The 20,983-nt window shown below is 29.9% G+C and overlaps 3 protein-coding genes across 3 annotated transcripts; all 3 read right to left on the reverse strand.

Annotated features, from left to right (window-relative positions):
• Positions 1-3,986: 3,986 nt before the first annotated feature.
• Positions 3,987-5,311, reverse strand: LOC107032611 (homeobox-leucine zipper protein ATHB-52-like). Its single transcript, XM_027912046.1, has 2 exons — positions 5,084-5,311; positions 3,987-4,477 (listed from the first exon to the last, which is right to left on the reverse strand). The coding sequence occupies exons 1-2, from the start codon at positions 5,272-5,274 to the stop codon at positions 4,021-4,023; spliced, it is 648 nt and encodes a 215-aa protein (XP_027767847.1). The 5' UTR covers positions 5,275-5,311; the 3' UTR covers positions 3,987-4,020.
• Positions 5,312-8,962: 3,651 nt separating this feature from the next.
• LOC107032420 (uncharacterized protein At4g28440-like) lies at positions 8,963-12,486 on the reverse strand. Its single transcript, XM_015234023.2, has 2 exons — positions 12,116-12,486; positions 8,963-9,553 (listed from the first exon to the last, which is right to left on the reverse strand). Exons 1-2 carry the CDS (start codon positions 12,354-12,356, stop codon positions 9,369-9,371), a joined length of 426 nt encoding a protein of 141 aa, XP_015089509.1. The 5' UTR covers positions 12,357-12,486; the 3' UTR covers positions 8,963-9,368.
• A 1,935-nt stretch (positions 12,487-14,421) lies between these two features.
• LOC107031866 (probable aminotransferase TAT2) lies at positions 14,422-17,328 on the reverse strand. Its single transcript, NM_001323471.1, is given in 7 exon segments — positions 14,422-14,552; positions 14,639-14,732; positions 14,817-14,972; positions 15,127-15,186; positions 15,291-15,509; positions 15,636-15,975; positions 17,063-17,328. Coding segments are annotated over 7 exon segments (1,266 nt in total).
• Between the last annotated feature and the right edge of the window lie 3,655 nt (positions 17,329-20,983).

Below are 20,983 nucleotides of genomic sequence, written 5' to 3' on the forward strand. Positions count from 1 at the left end.
TATATATATATATATATATATATATATATCGGAAAATATGACTCGTGCTAGTATGGACTCAACATCTGTAATTTATTTATTTTAATTTATATATTTATGTATATATATCGAAAAATATGACTCGTACTAGTACGGGCTCCACATATGTTATTTATTTATTTTAATTTCACTCGCCAATTTTCTACGTATCAGGTGTTCTTGATACACGTGAATAACACTAGATATATGTATGTAGCTAGTTTATTGACATGTATCTGAGATACATATGAAACTCGTCTCGCTTGCCTCTCTCTCTATTTTTATGTATTTAATAACAAAAATAAATGTATTTAAATCTATTTTTCTCAATATATAATAATAAATTTTTAATTAACGGGAAGATACTAATATACGTAATAATATTTTGAAATTATAATCAATTTAACGTCATTTTCAAAATTTTCTGTAATAAATTTATCATATTCCACACTTTTCATGTCAACCTCAATCATTTTCTAAAAAGATTGCTGTTATGGCAAAAAAAAGTAAACGATTCACTCGATATATATTAGGAATCGTGTTATTTATTTGTTTTAATTTATATGATATATATATATATATAATTTAGAGAATCAATTAAATTTTAATGTAATATATAAATATTTTCAATTGTTAGTTATTGTTATTTATAGTACATCTTATGTATTTTTTAAATTAAATTATTTTACTCTCTGTAACATTTATGTGGCACTAATGAAATTTTAAGAAACAATTAGACTTGTTATATGTATTCTAAATATTTTAAGTAGTTAATTATTATAATTTAAAGTAACTTTTACATAATTTTCAAATAATGTATATTACTTTTTGTCTCAGTTTATATGACAATATATAAAACTTAAAAGTAATGTGTAATATTTTTTATGTCATTTTCAAACAATATAAGTTACTTTTTCTATCTCATTTTTTGTAACATCGATAAAATTTTAAGAATCAATAAATTTGTTATATTTTGAAATTTTTTAAATTCTTAATTATAATGAATACTTTTATTTAATTTTTTATAATTTTTAAATATATATAAAAACTAAGAAATTAAAATAAATAACTTTAAAGACCGTAACAACATACGTATGGTTTTTTGGTCCACAACAAAGAAAAATATTTTTATGAAGTACCAAAAAGTTAACCTTTTAAATGTCATACAAAAATCTATTTTTTTTCTTCGAATAACTCTCTCACATTCTTGGTGTTCATTTGACTGTACGATATAAAATCATGATAGATATTATGATATGAAATCATAAGATGAAATTAAAGTTTTATTTAGACATAAGATGTAAAATTTTTGTGTTTTATATTTTCTCAAAGACACAAGAATTAATCTCGTAAGTTATAAGTGTTGGGTTTTAAAAGGTGTGAATGGAAAATGAAGAGTTGCGACTTTTATGAAAGGTGACGATTTTTATGAAAAGTTATGACTTTCATGAAAAGTTACGACTTTTTATGAAAAATTGCGACTTTTATGAAAAGTTGCGACTTTTATGAAAGGTGACGACCTTTCTGAAAGATTGTGACTTTTCCAAAGTTTGTGACCTTTCAGTAAGGCACAATAAGAATCTTTTCGCACTACCCTTTGTTTTCTATAAACTGAAGGATTTCCTCTCATTTTAAAAAATAGAATTTATGGACTTCTTCTTCTAGTACTAGATCTAGTATTCTAAGTGTACTTTACTGTCGTTGAGTGGCTCGCTGACACCGGCGTTATGGGTATCAATACACTGATGATTGAGATCATTCTATCCTGGGAGGACATATTCCAAATCAAACCTCGGATACTGGAGGGGAATAATTTCCTTAAGGGGGACACTGTACATTCAGTGGGCTTGATCTTCTTTCTGTTTTTCCAAATTCTGGTAAGTGTTACCAATATTAGATTTGCGAATTAATTTATGTTCTTCACTGGTTCATTATACTTGGGTAACTTTGTATTTTTTGCAAAGTTTGTTGGAATCAGTAAGATTCTTTAAACATATATTAATAACAATTCTTCTTTAAGAAAAATATTTCATATATTTATTTTTCTAATATGTTTCTGATTCTAGTTTCTCTACTAGTTTTAATTTTCTAGTTGTGAAAAATGTTCTTAAACTTTGTTGTCTTACCAAGTTCTTCAAAGTTTTGTTCTAAGTATGTTAGGAATACAAGATGAACAACAGTAAGATTATTAAAATAGTCCTAATTGTTTATTTAATCTTCCCAAATAAATAGAAAAATTATAAAATCGCATACAAAATTATTAAAAAGATATTTGAACTTTAATTGACTAAACTTTAATTCATTTAACAAAAATTATAGTGTACTAGTCTTTAACCAACATTGCTACTTTGAGTCATTTGTTGGTCATACATCCGCAACTATATTTTCATACTCATCACTCTTTTGATATTCTCGCAAATAATTATGTTATACTGCACAAACTATGAAAATTTTCACTAGTGTGTCAATACCGTAATGATTCGTGTCCTTTTTGACTTGTGTGCAATTACAAATTCTTCAATCATTAATTTCGTTCTAAAAATCAAATATATTGAAAGTAGGTATTGTCAAACATACATCAACAATTTTTTTCTTTTTTCATATTAAATTACTTTAAGTATTTTCATATGTAGCCGAAAGAGATTTTTTTTTATTATGAACAAATAAAAAAAAAGTATTATTCCCTCCATTCTTATTTATATTCACCAAATCAATTTCTACTTTATCATTTATATTCACCAAATTCAAAGTAATAATAAATTTTATATTGGCGAGAATAATAAATTTTAAAAAGTAATGATGTGATTTTTAAAATTTTATTTACATATGAAATAAATAGTTAGTAGATATAACTGTGGGATTGTTTTAAAAAAATATAACTTTGTGGTCAATTTTTATATTTAAAAATTCCAAATCATCATGAAATTCTCATATAATGTTTTTTGAAGAATATGATATTTCATCTCATGACATAAAATCATGAGATGAAATCGACATGAAATTGCATGTCCAAACACTAACTCTATCCCGTAGTTCCATGTTGTAATATGGTATCACACGGTCAAATGTCTACTCAGACAAAGTTGACAGACTTTTTCTCTAACAAATAATGATTTATGATTATTTTAGTATAAACAAACTATAATAGTTATTAACGTAAAGATGAATAATATTTTTGTTGTATTCTTGTTATATATACGTAATCTAACATACACAATTCTTTAATCATATCTTGATTAATCTCTTTTTAATTGTGTGATTTAGACTTATTATTTTTTCTCAACTCTATGTTACACTACAATAAAATAGTGGAATAATGCATCACTATTCTTTCTAATTTTCATATTTTCTTGATTTTCACTTTTTTTAACAGTAACAATGTCTAGAGAATTTTGTCAAAGTCCTATGAAAGTATTCACTGTATAGAATTTAACTTCTATTTGTGATTTTAATTACATGACATTTTAACAAAAGAAATATCAAAAATTGATCGAACCATACCTTTATGAAACATCAACCTAGTTAAGTAGGAGAAAGAAAAACCGATAATTGATGTGTTACAATAAAAGGCATAATAATAATGTATCTCTCTGAAGATGCGAAAAATATCTTTTAAATTATCGCACGAATTTCAATCCAACTAAAATAATATCATAAGAACAATCAAACAATTTGATCATTATTTGGTGTAAGTATGATTAAGTGACAAGTCATGTCCATAAAAAGCATACATTTTCTATTATACAAACATCAAATACGAATAAATTCTTTAATTAACAAAATCTACATCAATCATTGCGATGTCATTTTATTATAATGAAATAGTATAACACATGAAATACACGCATTTAAACTTTATATCATATCAAACAATTTTATTTTAATTACAAATTAAAGAGAAAAGAACACATCAATAATTCATTATCAATTAATAAATGTGTAAAGCAAAACATGACATACGTCTTATATTTATCAGTTTAATGTAAACATCATATACACATATTAATTTTTACACACCCAAAGATCTTTCCCATTTTGCCAACTCAAACTATATTTTGACACTTCTTCTCCACCCATCAAACAAGAATAAAGCTCATCAAGTACCAAATTAGACTCACAATTATTATTATTATTATTATTATTATTATTATTATTATTATTATTATTATTATTTACAAATGAACAACTCACATCTTCTTGAAAACTTGAACTCCCTCCTTCTTCACAATTACCACTAGAAATAGAACAAGGAAATATTCCTTGAGCTAATTCATCTTGAATATTAGCTTGTTTAATGGCAATTAACATCTCATTAACCTTCTTCAACTCGATTTTTAGACGTTCATTTTCTTTTTCTATTTGCTTTTTCTCAGCTAATGTAGTGTCTAGCTTGAGTTGGAGTGTAGTATAGTCGAGCTCGAGGCTTTGGTTCTTCCATCTAGCTCGTCTATTCTGGTACCTGTTGAAGATATAATTATGTGAATTTTAAAAAAAATAAATAGTTGAGACTATACTTATGTCACTATACAAAAAATAGAAACTATTGACAAGTGCCACACCTAAGCCACCCTTGTTTAGAAAGTCAATTGACACATTTTTATCAGAAAATTACGCTATATATACATATAGATTTATTTTATTTTATTATAGATATATGTACTTTATGTTGAACATCTAATTAAGCTTCTTTCCTTTTAAGTTTCTTTCATATGTTTGGTACTTATTTATATTTTGGCTTCATTTAATGAAAATTCTTGCTTCGTTGCAATCAGAGAAAGATAATTTCTGTCACTAAATAATAGAAATACTTATTCCAAACGCGGAGCCAATGAGGAAGAAAGTTGTTCGAAATTTTGAAGTTTATTGGCTCTGAAATTGCTCGTTTTCTTTTATTTATTGTGTTCAAAAATAAGTTCTCCTGACACAAATACAAAATTTAAGAAAAAATTACTGAATTCATCTGGACCGTTATCTAATATAGTAGCTCCACATTAATTATATTAATCTCATGTAACAAGTTATTGAAAATTATATTAGCTATTATGAGTATATATTAATTACTTACCAAATAGCAATTTGTCTAGGATGAACACACAACTCTTTAGCAAGTTGAAGCTTTTGGTCAAGCTCAAGTTTCTTGGTTGAATCAAAACTTGCTTCTAACCTCTTGACTTGTTCTTGAGTTAGCCTCTTTTTGTTGTGATTCAATATAGATTGATGTTTATGTAGATATTGAGAATGCAAGAAATTATTCATGTTAGAAAAAATGAAGAATTTAAGAGAGTTTGGAACTTGTAATATATGATATTGTAATGTATTTATGTTGTTATATTTATACAAAAAAATATTCACAAAGTCTTTAAACCTATTGGTACCTAGCTAGATTAGTTTTGTCATTAAAATATTCTTTAGAATTGTTTAAATGTTACATAGGGAAGGTTCAAAAAAAAAATTATGTAATCGAAGTTTGAAATCAAAATTTTTAGTTTATGAATTCAGAATTTCATAATTTATTTATTTTGAAATGAATATATGTACTTATTAAATAGATTTTTTAAACACAAATATAGAGTTTAAACTAAGTTTTCTAGGTTTTTTTCGAACTTAGAATTGTCATCGTGGCTCTACCCCTGATTGAGATAAATAGTCAATATTTTTTTCATTTTTAATCAAAGATCTTAAATTTAATTTTGGTTATGAAATTATTTTTATTAAGAAATATTTTACCCTTTAATTAAAATTTTTTAATATAAATTTAATCAGACTTAAATACGAATATCGAAGATCTTTCTAGAACCTAATAAAATATTTGTGTAGGAAAATAACTATATGAAGAGGTGGATAGGGCTGACTTCTCATGCAATGAGTTTGATATTCACGTGAAGTTGGTCCTACAATGTTTACTTTAAATAAATTTTTTTTAGTAAATTAAAATTTAGAGTATTTAATTTTATTATCTTATAAAGATTAAGGAGTTGATAATCAAATAAAGTAACAATATATTTCTATTTTTTAATTAAAAAAATAATAATACTAAACTAGATTCAAATTTTCAATGTCCGTATCATGTACTTGGTCATCTTTTTGTTGCTCCACTAGAACAATTTTTTATTTTTAAAAATAACAGTTCGATTTATAAAATATTTCACATATATATAGAACTTCGAGAATGACTTAATTTTAAGAGGCATATTATAAATAATTTATTCTAATACAATATTAATAATTATTTTCATAACTCGAACTCAATCTATAAATCAGATAAAGATAATTTTACTGTTATTCGAACCTTTTTTTTTAAAAAAAAAAAGAAAATAGAAAGCAAACATATCTAAAATTAATGTCACCCATTTTTTTTCTTGGTAATTAAAGCTAAATTTTATGAGAGCACAGCTGTATGCAATAATTTATATTCTTTATGGTTCTTTTAAAAAAGAATATTCAGTTTCTTTGATAAATGTATTATTTATTTGAGTTTTTAGGTCAATCAATTTCATGTTGTAGCAAAGCCTTTTAGTTAAAAGGAAAATCTTATCAATATAAGAAAGATACTTTGAAGCACTACTCAAATACAATAACAATATTTATGGATCAATCATGGATAAAATTGGGTCGGTTATATAAATTTTCACCGATAAAAGTATATTTAAAAGTCAATATGTCCAACTATTAATATCAGATGTTGTTTTTATAGAAGAAAATATAAAGTTCAAATTCTCGCTCTGCTTCTATTTATATTGATCATGTTTCTCTATTTAAATTCTAACTCAATTTATGTGATCCTTGCTTATATCTTCGTTTCCAAGTTTGGATATGGATAAATTAAAGGATAAGGCTTGAGTAGTACACAACATAAAATTAGGTAATTCATACCAATAATTTCTAAATTACTTTTTTACTCGATCTATTAAGCTTGCTTATATTATCGATCTCAGACTAGAATTTAAAAAAAAAGGTTAAATGGATCAACACCCAGCATAAAACTAGCCAATTCATAGAATAGCATACCAATAATTTATTTATCTAACTTTGTTTACTCAACTAATATCCAATCAATTAAATATTTATTTTGACTACTTCTAGTTTAATCTAGTTCTTTTATTTTTCATATTAATATATATTATGTCCCATCACCATATTGGAAATAAATTTTTTTGAAGTTACATTTCTTTTTTTGTTTGAACTGAACTAATTTTTGTCAAAAACTGTAGGCTGTTGGAAGGGCATAACATTCCCCACAAATTTTATTAAGTATAGAAATGGTGGTTGAAATCTTTGTTCATGCACCTGAGGGGCTTATCAAATATTTGATATGACACTACAGATTTCCTTTTAATTGAACAAGTTTTTAGACCCCACCCCCACCCCCACCCCCACACACATAATACCATAAATAAGAAGATGTTAGAATAATGAAACATACGAGTTAGATGCGACGATCAGCTCAGTCGAAATGGGATAAGATAATTCCTTTCTTCGAAAAAACAACACTACAAGGAAGAAGATATTGTTAGGATGACAGTTAATTTAGTCAGAATGGAAGCGATCAGATAAGAAACATAGAAGTCAAGTGTTTGAGTTGTTAGTTACTTATTTTTTAGATATAACTGTGAAAAATGTATTTGAAATATTGTGTTTTTTTTAGTCTTAAACTTGAAATACCAACTTTTTGTGTTTTTTACCTAAACTATCGATATATATTTATCAACACATATCTTAAAATTGACTATAGATTAAATGATTGAATACAATCGCCAAAATGTACATGACAACTTAATTTGTCCATATGACAACTGACTCGTAAATTTCGAATGTCTTTTAATAAATAGTTAGTGATAGTTTACGTAGAAAACACAAACACCTGATTTTCGAGTTGAAAAGTGATAATTGAAATTTACTTTTTGACCATTGTCTTTCTTCTTCTTTTTTATCATATGCTAGAAATTAAATGGTTTCTTTTAAGCTTGATGACTAACATTCTCAATCAAATTGAAATAGGGTATAGAGCACATCATATATTTTTTTTTAATTATGCTAATTAAATGATGTGAAGAAGATGATGATGGAGACACCATTAGTTTAAAGGGTCCAAAGTCTTTTGGACTTTTGGAAGGACCCTATTGGTTGAGTTATTTGTTTATGATATTATAATACAAGAAAGGGGAAATTCAAAGAACTAATATTAGATTTATGTTTTGCTCAAAGAATCAATGATTTATGACAAAACATTAAACAAACTTATCTGTCACATGACTTGCTACAATGATTACTTAAATAAGAACTAGTTTGATAGGCCCTTCTCTTCATATTCTTTGACCATGCCATTTTTGGCAACATTATATTCAAAAGTACAACAACAATAAACGTAACGTAATCTCGCAAGTGGATTAAGTAAGGTATACAGTAATGTGTACGCAAATCTTATCCTACCTTAAGAAGGTAGAGGGTTGGTTTCCGAAAAGACCTTCGTCTCTTTATATTCAAACATAAACACTCAAATATTTTGGAATTTAACTAGGTGATTATCTTTTCACTACATCTAAAGCCTTAATAGACAAATTTACCTAGTATCTATACTGGGTGGAAAGTAGCAGATACCTGTAGAATACTCAGATGCGCAAAAACTGGGCAAAAGCATCATTCATTGATGTTATGTAATTTCAAAATCCAAGTTGACAACCTAATCAGTAGACTGAAAATGGATATACTTGAAATGTATCAACGGAAGTTAATCTAATAAGACCTAACTACAAAAAGATCGTATCATGATGTCATTCATCAGACCCCACTTGTGGGATTACACAGAGTATGTTGTTTTTCGAGTTGTAATACAAGGGATCTTTGTTTTGTATATTTATAGATCATATCCCCTGCATAAGGCTAGGGCTCAATGTATTTTGGCAGCAAAAGTAGCGACTTTTGTCACTCATAGGGCTTAGGAACAAACTGATAAACCGATTGAAATACATGAAGGATCATTTTCTCAAATAAATTACGTTGTACAGACTCTATAAAATGTTGTCACACCTGTGGTGGATCCTCCAAAAATGCATTGCTTTTGGAGAATCCGATACACACCCTTCAACATTTTTTAAGAGTCCGAGCAACATAGCAAATAAAAAGCATCAAACAAAAAGTTAGGTTTATCTTACTAGATTAAGTTTTCTTTTATACCATCGATTCCTGCTAGTTTCAAGTTTACTCTTACCAAATATTACCATCTTCAAAGTAAGTACTTTCCAATTCCAAGGGACCACAACTACAACAAAATGGAGGATAATAGTACTAAACCTGGTAGTAGAACTATGAACTTCAACTAGTTAGCACTTTCACTAAAAAGATCCTTTTGTTCACTCCATATTCACCAGCTCATACTCAACAAGGGAGAGATTGTTATCCTGTTTCACTTCAAATGCAGCAGGTTCAGTAACCTCGACGCGTCCCCATTTGTCCACAGCTAGTCTCATGGTGCTTTTGAACATGTCGATCTTAGCATTCCGAAGGATGACAGTTGCATCAGCCTTCATCAGATCAACTGACCACAAAATCGAAGTTAAGAATCAAACAAATCTTTGTTAACACAAGAAGAAACAAAACCAAATACATGGAAGCCACTTTGAGCACTAAACATCATCTGAAATGACAAAGTCACAAAACTGGCTTTAATTTCCAGTAAAGTTGGGGGGAGAAGGAAAAATGAATATATACAATTATGTGGACTCTATTTCCGGATGCCTTCACAGATTACACAAAGTGGTGCTACTTAATCAAAGTTATACTTGACTAATCTTATTAATAATCCAGCTTCTTATACAAAGTCAGACGCCATGGTCATAAATATAAATACTCGAAATGCATCAGCATCCAAGTAAACAGGAAAAAGTAGATGGTAAAGGCACAAAATGTACAAAATAGAAACTAAAATGAGAAAGAAGCACTGACTAGCAGAGATGAATCAAGACATTTGTGATGCAAATATGCTATAGGCTCAGAATGGAGAAGAGTGTGACATTAACATCAACTGAGCAGTCAAAAAGGAAATTATTTTTTTCCACAGAAAACACATATAAGTATCGACAATAGATGGATTCATATATCTTGATCAACAATAGAAGGACTCATTAATTACGATGTTAAATGTCTGTGTCTCGCTGTTAGAGCCCTAAACAAACTTTTGAGTGTGTGTAGCGTAATGTTGTGCAACAAAAATGATATTAGAGCCAAACAAAATCCTCCTTGCAATGACAGCATCATTTATCATCCTTCCTGATTTCTGAAGAAGCCAAGCACATCAAAAGGTTACAATAGATGAACATCAATTTTTATTTTTTAATTAACCCTGCATCAGAACTCAAACATTTACCAAGACTCCAAGAGTGGGTAATCCTCCAGTAAGCTGTATTATCTTTCTAACTACTCCACACCAGACCATTTCTACTAAGAACATTAGCTGCTTGTCTCCTATTTAATTAAGGATTACAACCATACTAATCATTAGATGTTTTCTCTAGTCTATACTCCTTTTAATCATTCACAAAAAGCAAAATAAATGGGGAAAAAGGTGCTACTCATGCTCTAGCCTTTCCTTCATTATAGATGATATGGAAAGAACATACAACTGAATTTCCAATCAAAAGGAGGTTGTAATCATTAACCCATTTTATCAAGCAGGCAACACTATCAAGGATCTTGTACCAACAGTTTGCTTTCATTGATAAATGCAGATTTTGCAAAACCATAAACTCATAAAAGAAGAAACTAGAAAGCTATTCTTATCTATCTCGTTCAGCAAAAACATTTCTTAATTTGGTACCAAGAACCATGTCCTCAATCATTAACAATCAAAAAAAAAAAAGGAAACAATATCCTCTATCGCTATGTGAGCGAGAAAATTTTGGTACTTTGTTCTACTATCATGCAATGCGTCATAGATTCGAAATTAGAACACAATATTCAATGCTGGCGCAAATTCAATTGGTAAGGGGTGCAGACTTTCTGACTTCGACCTCACATGTATGTATATATTTGATACTAACTTAATATGCGAAGGTATAAAGTGCTCCATATCAAAACACAGAGAAAAATGTCAGCAAGCAGGGTAGAGAAATATTGCTGCCTCAACATATACACACATTCTATTACAAGAAGAGTCCAAAATACATCATGTCATATCAAAAATGAGATCATCAATTGAAAAATCTGAGCATTGCCAATTCACCAACCTCTCAAAACCAGCACCCTAGGGCTTCCTAACGGAATTTACAACAATTAGCTCTCCAAAAAGTTTCAATGATAAACAAAAACTGAAAGAATAAAGTAGTGAAGTTAATTTAGTGTGCTTGATATGCTACATATATTAGGACTCTCCTGTATGTAATCTTATAAATACTACATGTATCATAGTCTAATTAACTTACACAGTATTTAAGCAGGCAAATTTCCTAATTTCTAAGTCTTATGACCACCTAGCTAACAAAACAATTTCATTTGTTTGGCCCCAATAAAAGGAACAAACTTTTCACATACTACAATAGAAGTGCATCTTCTCAGTTAAATTCCGAACAAGTCAAACCTCTCAAAACCAGCACCCTGTGATTTCAGAACAGAAATCACACAAGGATCAACCCTTCAAAAAGCTTCAGTGACAAACTCAACAAAAAACTAAAAAGTAAATGGTCAAAAATACATCTAATCTATCGTGCTCTCAAAAGTTTCATAATTCAACTGTCTATTGCTCCAATTACCTAACTAAACTTTCAATCGTTTGTGTTAAAACACACCTGATTAGTTGACCAAATATCGTTCTCATTTTACAACAGGCTCGTGTAGTTCAATTCAGCATTTAGGCATGTTTGGAGTAATAGTTAAGATAGATAAATGAATTAATGGATATTTGAAGGATAAACTCGCGAAAAAAATGATACTTTAGTACTGTTTTTGAACGTTAACATAGTGAATTATTGTTTTCAATACATCAAATTAAACCGTACCTAACAAATAATCACAAGATAACACTATTAACCTTATTCAGCACTATTCTTACGCATCCTACAAACGACGCCTTAGTAAATTGATCACAAAATTCACCAGCTTATACCTTGATCGTTGCGAGCAGTGAAGAGAATCGTTCCGGTCTCATCGCCGATGAGGCATTCAGCAATACGAGTGTTCCGAAGGTGCGGTGACACAGAACGTCCTTTCTGGAGAACAGTATTGGATTCCAAAATTTTCACGATGAGTGTGTGTCCATTAGTACCTGGAGTCAGATTCTCCACTTTTATAAAAACCGGTTTCCGTAATCTCGGCTTCGCATCGCTCTCCGTCGAGTTCGCCGCCATTGAAATGAGCTCAGAAAAGCTAAATTTCTCTCTTCAATGGAGAAAAATGTAATGCAAATTTTCGCTTCTCTACAAATTCCCCTTTTTTGTACTAATTTCTCTGTTCGACTGATGGAATTCTGATTCTCTATATTTGTTGGTTCACGAGAAAAACATGTAGTCAATTTTTTTGATATCAATCACGATTTGACGCGTGGCTTGAGCTGATTGGATGTTCTTATTTATTGTTTCAAATTGCATTGTTTTTGTATTGTATCGTACTCGTATTGTTTTAAGAGAAAATTGTATATAATAGCAAACTAATAACCTAAAATAAATGAAAGTTTCATTTGATTGTGCTCCATAGCAAATGTTAGCTAAAATTTGCCAGCAGCGTCTGTCTCCCAGAAATCTCGCTCGCCACTCTCCATTCTCGCTCGCCTCTCTCGCTTTATACACAGAAGTGTATAATTCTGTTTCTGTTTTGAATAAAGCGAGAGAAAATTGTATATACACATGCAAAAATATATATTTCGTGTTATACACTTAATTATACAATTTACAAACATTTTACTTCAAATATTGCAGAGAAAAAGGTCAACAAATTATACAATTGCGAATTATACAATTGCAGCGAAATAGGCCAGCGAATTATACACTTGTATATGTATAGCGAATTATACAGTTTTATGTTTGCTATGGAGCGCAATTATGCAAAGTTTGCTATAGCATATTTTTTGTTTACTATATGTGAAAGTTGCCCTTGTTTTAATGGGTGCAAAAAACTTAAATATCTCTAACAATGCCCAGTATTCAACAAAGTCTTCTACGTCGCATGCAATTAGGTGATCAAAACGCCATACTATACATGTTAGGCTCACGATTAGAGAAGTGACACGGGTGTTGGATCTTCGAAAACGTCACGAGAGATGGGAGTGTATACGGGGATTTAAGTTTATGTTGCTCGGACGATTTGAAAATGTCAACTAATGTGTGTCAAGATCTTTCAAAAGTGATACATTTTTGTAGGATCAGATATGAGTGTGACAACATTTGTAGACGGACAACATAGATTTAAATGAACATTTCTAGCTATTACATGTGTTTTCAAGCTTCACAAGTAGTACAACAAGTATCTTTCTAGCTTTATTATGTATCAGAGACGAACCATCATGCAATGTTTGAGAATATCCCACCTAGAGTTGTCAAAATGGGCTTGATCCGCGAGGCCGACCCAATTCAATCCCTGAATTAAGTGGGTTGGGCCTAATTATTTTAAACTAGCTTGTTTTTTATGAAAGGAATGGTTGAATGATTAACATTTTTCCGTTAAATCTTACGTTGATTATAACGTATTTTGGTAAGCATTCACCGAACTGTGAGATTCATAAATGTAAAACTGTAACTGTAAGTATTCGTTGAAGTGTATGATTCATGAATGAAAATTTGTATGTATTGATGTCCTGTTCATAGACGTCAACATTCGATTCTCTTAGATACTCCTTCTAAGAGAATAATATTGTTCATTTTTTGGTTGAATGGCCAACCCGTCCCAACCCGTGGCCCGCTTAGGGCTGGGTTGAGACGCTATTGTATTGGCCCTTTAACTAAAAGGGTCAGCCTGCTCCAACCCATTTAACTCTCTAGCCCGTTAGGGTTGGGTTGGGTCAGCCCATTTTGACAGCTCTAATCCCACCACTAATTGATCAAATAAAAGGGCAGAGCGATGCACTAAGCTTTACTACATGAAGGGTCCAAAGAAGGGCTGGACCACAAGAGTATTCTGTACAATCTTACCTAGCATTTCTACAAAAAAGTTGTTTTCACAGCTTGAATCTGCCACCATAACTTTACGAGTTACACCAAGGCTCCACTTCCACACGACTAGTCAAATAATAAAATTGAGAGTAACCACATATTTTCATTTTATTGCACTATGATTCAAGGTATATATTACACGATATTAGTAAATACAACAGAACTATATTGGCAATTCAATGTGTGATGTAACTTGCCATACGATCAGCCTGTGAAGTTTTATTACTTATTGCTGCAACAATTTATGTAGGCGTTAATCGGAGTAGAATCAATGATGATCATTTTGTTGATACGAATGCCTTTGACAGAACGATTTGAGCCTTCCTAGTGCTTCTTCAAGAGAAGCTGGATCCGCGGCAAAGGTTATTCTAATCCAGTTCTTCAAACCCACAGCAAGTCCTGCAAACGTTTCGTTCAGATGAAATCACCTCGTTATAAAGCTGGAATCGTTGTTTTAACTCGATTGTTAGTTGACTAGTTCTTACCTGGAAGGAGTATAACAGATTCCTCTTTCGCCAGTTTGAAACAGAAGTCAATATCATCGCTTATGTCTATCATAAGCGGTAGATGCAGCTTCACCTGCATACATTACAGAAATCATTTCAAAATCGAAAAGCATATCCCTGATGAATTTATTTGTTTTCGATGTCTCTCACAGCTTACCATTACAGCCATTGATCCTTCTGGTTTATACGGGCAGCTAATACAAGGAATCTCCTTTATCTTATCGCAACAAATGTCTGCAGTCCATTTCAACAAGTTAACCGTCTTCCTGAAGAAAACGTCTTCTGTTTGCTGAATAATGCGAGGGACAGCCGCCTACACAACATGAGATTCGATTACATGATTTGTCTAAAACTCAGAAATGTTGCAGTACTTATTGTATTTACAACTGATCATTACGTAAACTGCAATTCTAAGACGCCTTAATCAATATACATTCGACAAAGAATATGAGGGATAAAATGCAAACCTGTATAAAAGTAGCTGGACCTCCGCAAATGTCACAATACTTCTTAATACGTTCAACAAACTGAAAACAATTTCATCCATAAGTCGACACAGAGAGAACGAAAACAGACATTTTAAGTCGTAATTCATCTCTAAGCACTTGATCATGTCGTGTTTAGTACGAACCTTTGGATTTTTGAAGGTGCCATTAGGATCATTTGTGACAAGCCAACCAAGACGCCAGCCAGGGACTAACCATCGCTTAGACAAAGAACCGAGAGTAAGCACAGGAGCAATGTCTCCGAAAATTCCCATTGGTACAAAGGGGTTAGCCCCAAAAGCAAGATGACCATATACTTCATCCGCGATCACTATAGTCCTAAGCTTCTTAGCAGTTTCCGCAATCTGATTTAAACACACAAAACAAGTTCTCAAAACTAATACAGAATGCTAAGTCGTTGGATTAGTCGAGATGCACACAAACTAGCCCAGACACCACGCTAATGAAAAAAAAAGGATAGTAAGAACAACCTCTTGAAGATGCTGGTAACTATAAACATTTCCACAAGGATTCCCAGGATTTATAACAACTATTCCGATCGTGTTATGATCTGCTAGAGCTTCAACAGCATTGAGATCAACCTCCCAGCCTTTGTCTGGAATGAGATCAAAGTATCGAACTTCGATGTTTCTAAATGCAGCACAAAGTGCATAAATTGGGAAACCAGGCCTCGGTAGCAATATGTTAGCACCAGGGCGAGCAAGAATCGACAATGCTAATTCAATGGCTTGGGTGCAACCAGCTGTGATATAAACATCATCTGCACATAACTTTTCGGGGAGCTCACGCGACAAATAATCTGCAATCGCCCTGTTCGATCAAAACATATGCGACAACAAATTAAAACAACGTAACCAACTAGTAAAACATTGAGGGTACATCTAAGCTGACCCGGACACCATAATTAAAACAACAACATACCAAGCGTAACACCACACATGGGGTTCTGGGGAGGACAAAGTAGAGTAAAGTATACACCGACCCTACCCCTACCTCATAGAGATATAAAGATTATTTCGCGACAAACCATCAGGTTAAATAAACCATTTCCAAAGAGTTTGAAAAAGAGAATACATAAATGAGAACAGTAACAACAACAAAATAATCCGAAAGTAGTACACAACATACACGAATAACAACAACGAAAGAATACAATAACAGGAAAAACGACAAATATATACCCGAACTATCGTAAATAGTGTGCAGATGCCTTTCGTCATACTTTTGGGACATTTGTGTCCCCTGCCGTCCAAAAACTAGAACATATGTGTCCTTCTCTCGTACGGAAGACTAAATAGGGACACGTGGCACAATCTTACCCGTCGATCCAATTTTACTAAATGTCGGGTCGGTAGATAAGATTATGACACGTATATGTCTGTTAGTATAAAGGGTACATATGCTCCAATTTTTGAAAAGGTAGGGGCATCAACATCCCAAAAGTACAACAGAGTGTATCTGCATACCATTTATGATAATTCGGGGGTATATTTGTGCCTTTTACCTACAATAACTAAACACCACTATTATTAAATAAAAATGGGAAAATTAAGTTGCATGGAAGCTGGCGCGTACACCACAATTACTACAACAACAACATACACAGTGTAAACTCACAAGTGAGGGTGGGCAAAGTAAAGTATACCTCCTTCTAGTTATTTCTGATGGACCTTAGTTTAAATAAAGCATTTCCAAACGGTTTGAAAAAAAAAAACATAACAATAATGCAATAAGCGGAACACTACTATTTTTTTAAAAAAAGAAGTGAGGAGGTGGGGGTGAGAGGTGCTTGTTGGTATTGACGCAACAACTACTGCAATAACATATTCAGTATAATTTCACAGAATAACAACGAAATAATACGATAATTAAAAAAGAGAGTTGAGGGCACATTTACTTTCTTGTTTGAGGAAGTCCCACAGTAGGTGAATAACCATTGAATTTGTGAGAAGTAAGAGATTCAATAACAGCATCATGTGCAACATCAGGTGAATGAAAACAAGAATATAATGTTGGGTCACCCATTCCTAATGATATAACTTTCTTCATATCTGTTGCCTCTGTATTTGCCATTAACAATCCAAGAATCCCTTTGATTGTGATATTGTTTGGGGTTTCCATTTCAATTTGATTGTTAATTTTTCCAACCAAATTGCCTTCCATTACTGAAAATTACAAAGAGAGAAAAAATGACAAAAGCAAATAAAGTTTCAATTTTATTTGCTTTGTATTTAGACCACTCATTTTTGACTTATTATATAGAGGTTCAAGATCCACTTTTTTTTTTTTTTAACTTGTGTTGGGGGATTTTGAATCTTACTAACTTCATTAAATTATTAGATACTCAAAGTTTGGTGATTCCATTAGTTTATATTCATATGCCAAGCTCTCGTCATGATCGGTCGAAGCGGATCTAAGATTTAAATTTTATGAGTTTGAGTTCAGACGTAGTTGGTTTAAGATTTAAATTTTATGAGTTTGAATTCAGAATTAGTTGATATGTCATGAGTTTGAGTTTAGGTTTTGTTGATTCAAGATTTAAATTTTATGAGTTCGAGTTCAGACTTAATTAGTTCAAGATTTAAATTTTATGAGTTTGAATTCAGAATTAGTTGATACGTCATGAGTTTGAGTTTAGGTTTTGTTGATTCAAGAATTGAATTTTATGAGTTCGAATTTAGAATTAGCTGATTCAGTTTATATGGATTTAGGTTCATTAAGGGGTAAGAAACTTATTACGTAGTCTAATTAATTTAAATTCACGTTAAGTATATTTATTGTGAGATGAAGAGTTTTCTGGTAATAGGAGTCGATTCAAGATTTGAATTTTATGACTTCGAGTTCAAAATTAGTTGATTCAAGATTTATATTTTACTAGTTCAAGTTCAGAATTAGTTGATCCAAAATTTAGTTAGATATCAAAATTAGTTGATTCAATTAATCTGAGTTTAGGTTCATTTTGGATTAGAAACTTACTGGTGTAATTAATTTAAATTCACGCTATATAAATTTATTATGAAACAAAGAGCTCCTATAAATAGAAATGGATTTGAGAGTTAAACTTTATGATTTTTGAGTACAAAATTAGTTGATTCATGATTTAAATTTTATAAATTCGAGTTTAGAATTAGTTGATAGATTAATTTGAACTTAGGTTCATTTCATATCAAAAGTTTATGAGTCTAATAATTTGAATTTACGATTCATTATGAGATAAAAGAATTTTTAAAATAAATTTTAATTTTAATTTTCATGTCCTTCGATCATGATTATTTGAAGTTTACTTATCTGATTAAATTAGATTTTTTTAATATATGATTTTTTTAATTTAATTAATTTAAACTTGTATTATATACACTTATTTGAAATTAAGTTCTTTTTATTAATCGATAACAGATTTGAGATTTAAATTTAATAAATTTGAGTTTTAAATCAATAATTATTTATATTAGAAATTCATTGATCCAAATAACTTAAATTCATGTTATATAAATTCATTATAAGTCTTTTTTTAAAAAAACTCCCTATTAGGGATAAACAAAACTTATAAAATTAATCTGGTTTAGATCATTCAATCATTCATATTAGAAGTTCATCTGTTTAACTAATCTTAATTTACACTATGTAGAGTCGTTATAATTCAATCTTTATCGAAATTTTATATATAGTAAAATCGTAATACACCAGACACACGATTGATATCCTAATCGAATCCCGATTGAGTTAGTTAGAAATGTGGGACCCACCCAATAGTAGGAAACTGTCTTATATGCTTTGATGTTTTGTGGTTATAAGTTCCCCACGAGCCAGGATGAGAGCTATATATTTTCTCCACGGTGTTGAAAATGATTTCATTTAAAAAAAAAATAGAAGTTTGGAGAAAAAAAATTAACCAAACATTTAAAAAAAAAAACTACAAAAACTACAAAAAAATATCTTGTGTACTTTTCAAATTTTGGAAAAAAGAAAATTTAAATCACTAATGGACATTGAGACAAATGCCCCCAAAAAAGGAAGTTGGTTTCTAAAATGTTGGAAGCAAAATTTCAAAGAAAAAAATATTTATAAAAAATTCTTAAACAATATTTTGAAATACATAATGTTTTTTTCTCGATGTTAGTTGTGTGACTGCTCCACTATAGTAAAAAAATCAAAATAGATTGTTATTTGGTGGTGCGATTTTTTCTCTTTTAATCAAAGACTCGTATTCGAGTCCTAAGTATAAAGAAAATTTTATTGAGAGTGTTATCTCCGAACGAGTTATGTATGCGCGATTAAATTTAATCAATGCTCCAATATGCAGAATAAACACCGAATAGAAAAATTGAAAGAAAAAAAGGCACATTTTTTGTACATACATTAACATAATGATATATTGAGTTAACAAATTTAAAGTATCAAAACAAACATATTTTACTCACGAAAAAATGATTAATCTAAATTGGGGTTGTAAGGACTAATTTTTGGAATTATTAGTTAATTTTCTTTGAGCTTCTTATAAATAACAATTTATTTTATTTCTCTTTTGAGTTTCCTAATTATTTCCTCCGTCATATTACAGTTGTTCATTATATTATTTTATAATGTCTAATAATATTTGTCTACTTTATAAACGAGTAGACAATTTTACATTTAGATTTTTTAATATATAATTATTATTAATTTTAATAATTTATCTATTATATTTTTTAAGACATTGTATATTGAGAAAAGGATAAAAAAATGCCCTTAAGTATTAAAAATGGCTCAAAAATATTTATTATATTCAAATGTAATATAGTAAAATTACCCTTCTATTTATAGTTTTTAAGAAGAGTGTTGCAAAGTCAATAGTGGACAAGTATTATTGGACGTCTATAATTAATGGTACTGCTTATTAGTTAATCTTAGTGGGACATTTCGAGAATTACTTTCTTTGTACTTAATTACTACTCCAATTTTCCTTTTTCAATTGTTCATTTGACAAATCAAGAAAAGATAAATTTTTTTACATATTATACCCTTAATTAATCAATTTTGAAAAAAGGTAAAACTTCTTGAAAATTTTAAATTTTAGTTCATCCATTTCAGAATTAATATGGTAAAATGGTAAATTCACTATGTCAATCGTTGTTTTCTTAATAAGTACTCTATTCGTCCACAATTGTTTGTCATGGTAAGGTCATGCACACCGCTCAAGGAAAATTTAATACAATGTGTAATTTGACTAATATAAGTACTATACCAAGAATATCAAAAGTCTACGTAACTTTTCAATTGAACTTCACTATATTAAGGACAAATTTGGGGAAAAAATGACTAACTGTTTCTTGATTAATTAAAAATTTATAATTAATTTTGGACATCTATTTTTAATATATCTGTCAAATAATTATGAATGGAGAGAGTATGTCAATTTAAAAGTAAACAAGTAACTAGAGACCGAGTACTGATCAGTTTCTTTATAAATTATTGCTTATTAGTTAATTTAATTTTTGATTATTGCTTATCAGTTAATTTAATTTTTGCTTAGTCAAAGATATTGCTTATTGGCTAATCTTCACTCATATATATATCTATCTATCTATCTATATATATATATATATATATATATATATATATATAAAATTACAATGTTAATGATATTTGTAAGTATTCATTTCACACTATCTTATTTATCATTATACAAATACAATTATATAAATTCTTCCTTCCGATATTATTTGTCATAGTTTCTATTTTTAGAGTTAAACAATAAAAAATTTGACTAACATTTTAAGATGTATTTTTTCATCATATTAATATGCAAAAAATTGCAACTTAAAGTACTTTTCATATC

Source organism: Solanum pennellii, chromosome 10 (genome assembly GCF_001406875.1).
Source record: "Solanum pennellii chromosome 10, SPENNV200".
Taxonomy (NCBI): domain Eukaryota; kingdom Viridiplantae; phylum Streptophyta; class Magnoliopsida; order Solanales; family Solanaceae; genus Solanum; species Solanum pennellii.